Genomic DNA, 6000 nt, shown 5'->3' with positions numbered 1-6000 from the left:
CAGCCTGTTCCTGTTTTGATCCCTGCTCCTCGTTTGTTCTGCCTGGTTTTTTTTTACCCTGCCTGTTCTGCCACCACAAACTTGCCCAGTGATTCTGAATAAACCACTTGGAACCTGAAAACGCCTGGTCTGTGTTTGAGTCTGTGCCTGTACCCTGACATTCAAGTTTAAAAAGCACACAGGCTTAAAATGAACTGTGCATACACCTTGGATCAAGCTCTAACTAAATTGTGAATGGATTGTGGTTGAATTGATTTGATGTTTAGTTTGGTAGCCACACCCCTTAAAATTGCAGTGTACGGCAAATACATGCTTATTAATGCAAAACATTTCTCCACCTAACTAACCATTTCTGTGGCATGACAACTGTGGCTTTTTGCATGTATATAGATATGTAATGACCCTTTCTTCTGTGACATAGATTTGGCTGGGTCAGTGTTATATATAGCATATACACTCAGTGACCACTTTATTAGGTACACCTCTCAAATACTGGGTAGGACCCCCCTTTGCCCCCAGAATGGCCTGAATTCTTCATTGCATGGATTCAACAAGTTGGAAACATATCTCACTGTGCTAGACGTATTGACAACACAGTTCTATGGCGAGAAATATCAGGTGCTTAACCTGAAACACTTTAATTCCGAGTCAGTCCAAAGTATACACAAGTTGGCAATATTACAGCAGTGATGTTTCTGCTTCTGATGTTCCTCATGAATACTGCTCCTTTTGCGAAATGTGCACAAGTCTGGAGATGGATGAGCTCTCCACCGGCCAGGTTTTAGCCTTCTTATAGCCAATGACATGGATCGAGCGTTCCCAAATCTGGCTACCCTTTACAAAATGTATTTCACAATTCCTGTGAGTAACGCATAGGCAGAACGTTCCTTCAGTCGCATTAAACTGTTAAAAACTTACTTGCATGCCACGATGGGCGAGGAACGCCTCTCACAACTTGCGTTACTTTTTATTGAAAGACAGTTAGCTGCAAACATCGATTTGGATAAGGTGGTCAACAAGTTTGCAGGAGTGAAATGTTGCAAGGTGAATTTTACAAGTTGATGTTGCTGCAATTAATATGTTGAAAATGAAATCTGTTCTGTCTTTTTTCTTTTTTTTAACTTTATCCTATGTCCCCAGTTCAGTTATTTGTGCTTGACGCATGATGATTATGGCTACGCTTGGCGTGTGCTGTGGCATATGTGTTTGTTATGTTTGCAGTAAATAAAGAAAACACATGCACTAACATATGGACATAATAAGCTAATAAAAATGTTGATTTCATGTAATTCACTGACTTTGAATTAGTGGATTAGTGTGCAAAGACATTTCCCTTGGTAGTGTATAGACTGTCAGGGACAGAAAGTTGTGTGCATAAAAAGAACACCCACTGTTCCTCGGATTCTGATCATTCGCACCCATTGGCAGGAAAGGCAAGCTCTGCCCCTGCCTGTAACCAGTTTGAGATGATGTGTGCTTTGTGGCATGGTGCGAATGGCACAGATGGGTAGACCATGGTCATAAAGGGATGCACATGATCAGAAAGAATATTCAGGTAGGCTGTGGCATTTAAACGATGCTCAATTGGTATTAAGGTGCCTAATGTGTGCCTAGAAAATGTTCCCCACACCATTACACCACCACCTCTAGCCTGAACCATTGACACAAGGCAGGATGGATCCATGGATTAATGTTGTTTACGCCAAAGTCTGACCCTACCATCTGCATGTCGCTACAGAAATCGAAAATCGTCAGACCAGGCAATATTTTTCCAATCGTCTCCTGTCCAGTTTTGGTGAGCCTGTGCCCACTGTAGCATGAGTTTCCTGTTCTTAGCTGACAGGAGTGGTACCCGGAGGGGTCTTCTACTGCTGTAGCCCATTCACCTCAATGTTCGACGTGTTGTATGTTCATTGTAACTGTTGCACTGTTGTAACGTGTAGTTATCTGGGTTACTGTTGCCTTGCTGTCAGCTTGGATGAGTCTGGCCATTCTCCCCTGACCTCTGTCTTTAACAACGCATTTTTTTCCCACAGACCTGATGCTCACTGGATGTTTTTTGTTTTTCGCACGATTCTCTATGCACTCTAGAGAATGTTGTGCGTGAAAATCCCAGGAGATCAGCAGTTTCTGAGATACTCAAACCACCCTGTCTGGCACAAACAATCATCCCACAGTCAAAGTCACTTAAATCAGATTTCCTACCCATTCTGATGTTTAGTCTGAACAGCAACTGAACCTCTTGACTATGTCTTCGTGATTTTATGCATTGAGTTGCTGCCAGATGATTGGCTGATTAGATATTTGCATCAACGAGCAGGTGTACAGGTGTACCTAAAATAGTGGTCACTGAGTGTATATTTATGGTGATATATTTATGGTCATTTCTCTTGACCTGCTTCTTAACCCTCAGATCTTTAGCTTTCATCACAGGGCTACAACTGGCACTTGCGTGGGTCACATGCCGTGGTGACAATATTGATTTTTGCAACTGCTTTCTCTCCTCTTTTCACCTCTTCCCAGATGCACTTAACTCTGCAAAAGTGGCCTCCTAGGCCCTGTCCATGTCCATCTTTCCATGGCTTTGGTCACAGTGATCCAGCACGTCCTCCTTTCTACATTTGCAGTGACGGACTGTCAAGCCCATCTGTTTTCCTTCTACATCTCTGGGCACTCCTACCAAGTGGCCTGGAGAGAGGCAGTATCAACCCCTTGTACCCTTTTTATAGGAGTCCCCCAGGGCTCTCTGCTTGGTTTCCTCCTGTTCTCACTGTACATGAGATCACTTTCTTTTCACGTTCTGTTATTTCTTCCCATTCCTCTTTTTCCTCGTTGGACACACAGGTCTCATCACACACATCAATGTGCCTGGCTAACATCTAATAATCCCCTTTCCCTTTCATGACCTTACTATGACCTTGGAGAACATTACGGCGCTAGCCTACCTGGCTGCCAGGAGACTCACGGTGACACTCAATAACAGACAGACCTTTGTGAACCACATTGATCAGAAGGACTATTGCAATTCTCACCTTGGTAGTTTCCCTGCATTTTCAGTCAAGCCCCTGTTGCTCATCCAGATTAGTCCACACTCTTCCCAAATACTGCCATGCCTTGCACCCTACTGATCTCCCTCTACTGACACACACATTCATGCTAGGGAATCTGTGCAAATTAGAGGCCAGTGTGTATTGTGTGCAACAAGAAAGAGATAACTAGTGCCCATGTTGGTCATCTTAAGTTTTGAATCACTCATTTCTTAAAAGCCTCAACTCAGGTTAGGTCTTACAGACAATGTTTCTGTAACTTGCATTATGTTGTGGGATTTCCCACGTCTTTCCATGATGTACTGGCTTCGTGTTTGTGCTTTGTGTCTTAAAAATATAATTTTTGCTCACTTCTTGCCCATATGTGCAAGCATTACATAATTGTGGGTTTTTTTATCAATGATGTGCATATACTGTGCAGATTCATTTCTTTTCAAATCACCTGGATTGCGCATTCTATTCACTGAACATGCTTTGGCAGTTTGTCCATGTTGCAAAGATCAATGAACCTACACAGCATCTTGTCAGAATGTTCCAAAAAAAAAAAAAAAAAAAAAAAACAAGGCCGCAGTTATCGGTTTCCATTATGACTAGAATGTCAGGCCTACCTATTATGTAGGGCCAATGCACCTATCACAATTCATCCACAGAAATATATGTCTTCAGACAAAGACTATTGGCTCCATTCCTTTAAAATGGAGCCAATTCCATAACAGCTGAATTTATTGGTGAAGGTGATGAATGTCAATAGATTACACAGTCTAGATTTTTTTCTTCAAAGCTATATTAATGCCTTTTATCATTTCAAAGTGAAGGTTTTAGTTGTTCCATATCTTGAGGACACACAGGTCACATACTTAAGTGCGTGGCATCTTGAATCGCTTGATGATCCAGGTGTCAGTTGACTGATAGTTGAAAGGTATCCCTAGAAACCTCAGGACCTGGAATGGACATCATTGTTATAATGGATGTTAAGTGCTTGCATGTATTTAATTAGCATTAAATGATCACTAACACTGTCAGTCATTTCTACAAATATATGCCCACCTGTGTTAAATGATTGACCACATTGTTGGTTGTAATTGCTGTTATTCATTCTTTTCGCGGCGTCCCAGACACTTTCATTTCAGGTGCAATGCCAGTTTAGTCCATAAGATGGCACACGTTTAGCTATGAGAGGATATGCAAACGTCAACATCCTTCCTTGGAGTGTATCTTGATATTTTAGCAAAGAAACTTGTGTCGTGGCGGACAACAACCTCTTGACATGTGAAAACCGACCAAGATGGTTAAAGGGTTAATAACTGCAATGCTGCTACTGCCACTGACGATTGTTACTTCTAACCACCTAGAAAATCACGTTTTCATAAATTTAAAATGATTCTTAATAATCGCGTCGGGTGAAAATTGGGTTTATTTTTTTATTGTTTTGTAGAAATGAGAATCGCGTGTAGACAGACTGCATATTAAAAGCCCTCACATCTGTTTCACTGCTGCGTCAATATGACAATTACATTTGTGAAGACTGCTCTTATAGTAATTACGGTAGGATTATAGACAGTCTCCTCCTGCTCAGGTGAGGTGGGGCACCAGTCGTGCGGGTGAGAATGTTCAGCGCCGGGTTACAACAGAGTTTTAAAGAAAGTGAACATAAGATAATCTGGAAACGGGTCTATAATACATAATTTAAAAAAACGGTTTCGGTTCCTTTATAGAATTCTTTTGATGACTTTTGGGTTCGAAGCGATAACTGTGCGTAAAAGGAGGATACTTAGAAACTGATAGCTATTCAGCTAGTATTTCCTAACTGTCTTTTCACAGGCGCATTTTCACCGAGAAGCGAGGATTCAAGACTTTATTTTCTATTTTGCTGATGACTGTGTTGAATGGTTATAGACATGCGTTTACTTTTCACACAAATACCGAAGTTTTAAATTGTTTGCATTTTGTGAACGTGGACGCCTTTTGAAACATTTTTGTGATTATTTGGAAAAGATCTTTTTTGAGAACAGAATATTCCTATTAACGACATTATGGCTGAACACGAGAGTCTGGAATTCGGAAAGGCGGATTTTGTGCTTCTTGACAACGTTTCCTTGGAGGAATTCATGGCCAACCTCAAGCTCAGGTAGGCTGTGTTCAGTTTCAGTAGAACTGCAGCAGTACCGTGGAGACAAAAACGTGGTGAAGTCATCTGAAATATAAATTATTTTCACCGGGGACACACAACTGCTCTAGAGTAGAACGAGCCGTTTATATTAACCTTCAGAACCAAATACTGGACCCACCATTAAACGCTGGAAGTTAAATTATCTTAGAGTCTTACAGTCATACCGGTCGTGATGCTCTATAATGGACGATGGTAAGTAGTTATAACGGGATCATTATAATGCGGAGATTATTTCGATTTTTTAAATTAATATCTGTCAGTATTTAAACAGGTTTTGAGTATCTTCTGTTGACTAAATACGTGCTACGTTTTAATGCCATATGTAGGAACAATTTATAGTCAAAATGATACTTCAAGTGAGGCATCATTAATACTTGTCATATTGATCCAACCTCCTTTATTTTAAATAAAGGCAGTTGACATTCATGGATACCACCGTCAAAAACACGTCACTGACAGAGTATGAGTTCTTAGGTATTGAATGGGCGCTATTCTTCCCAACAGCAAACCTCACTGGTGTCAACATGCTGCATTCCCAATGGAGTATCAAATCCATACCAGCAAATTGAAATAATGAGCACTTAGTGCACCAACTGCCCCAATCCATCTTGAGAACCTTTACACATTCCTAGTAGAAGCAGACTCCTTGAGCTATGGGTACTGTTGTTTTATGGAACTAGAGCTTTTTAACTCTCAGTCTCCTTGAGCTATGGGTACTGCCGTTTTATGGAAGTATAGCTTGTTAACTCTCAGCCCAGTTGTGTCACTGCTCAATATCTCACT

At 41.0% G+C, this 6000-nt stretch overlaps 1 protein-coding gene across 1 annotated transcript in view; it reads left to right on the top strand.

The window, feature by feature from the left end:
• The first annotated feature begins 4648 nt into the window (after window positions 1–4648).
• myo1d (myosin 1D) overlaps window positions 4649–6000 on the top strand; it is a 70277-nt gene continuing 68925 nt past the window's right edge. Inside the window, exon 1 of the mRNA XM_036529854.1 lies at window positions 4649–5175. Within this exon, the coding sequence (XP_036385747.1) occupies window positions 5081–5175 (95 nt within the window). The 5' untranslated portion in view covers window positions 4649–5080. The remainder of the gene's footprint in view (window positions 5176–6000) is intronic.

Source organism: Megalops cyprinoides, chromosome 1, assembly GCF_013368585.1.
Source record: "Megalops cyprinoides isolate fMegCyp1 chromosome 1, fMegCyp1.pri, whole genome shotgun sequence".
NCBI classification, from domain to species: domain Eukaryota; kingdom Metazoa; phylum Chordata; class Actinopteri; order Elopiformes; family Megalopidae; genus Megalops; species Megalops cyprinoides.
This window is presented reverse-complemented; position numbering and strand designations above follow the sequence as displayed.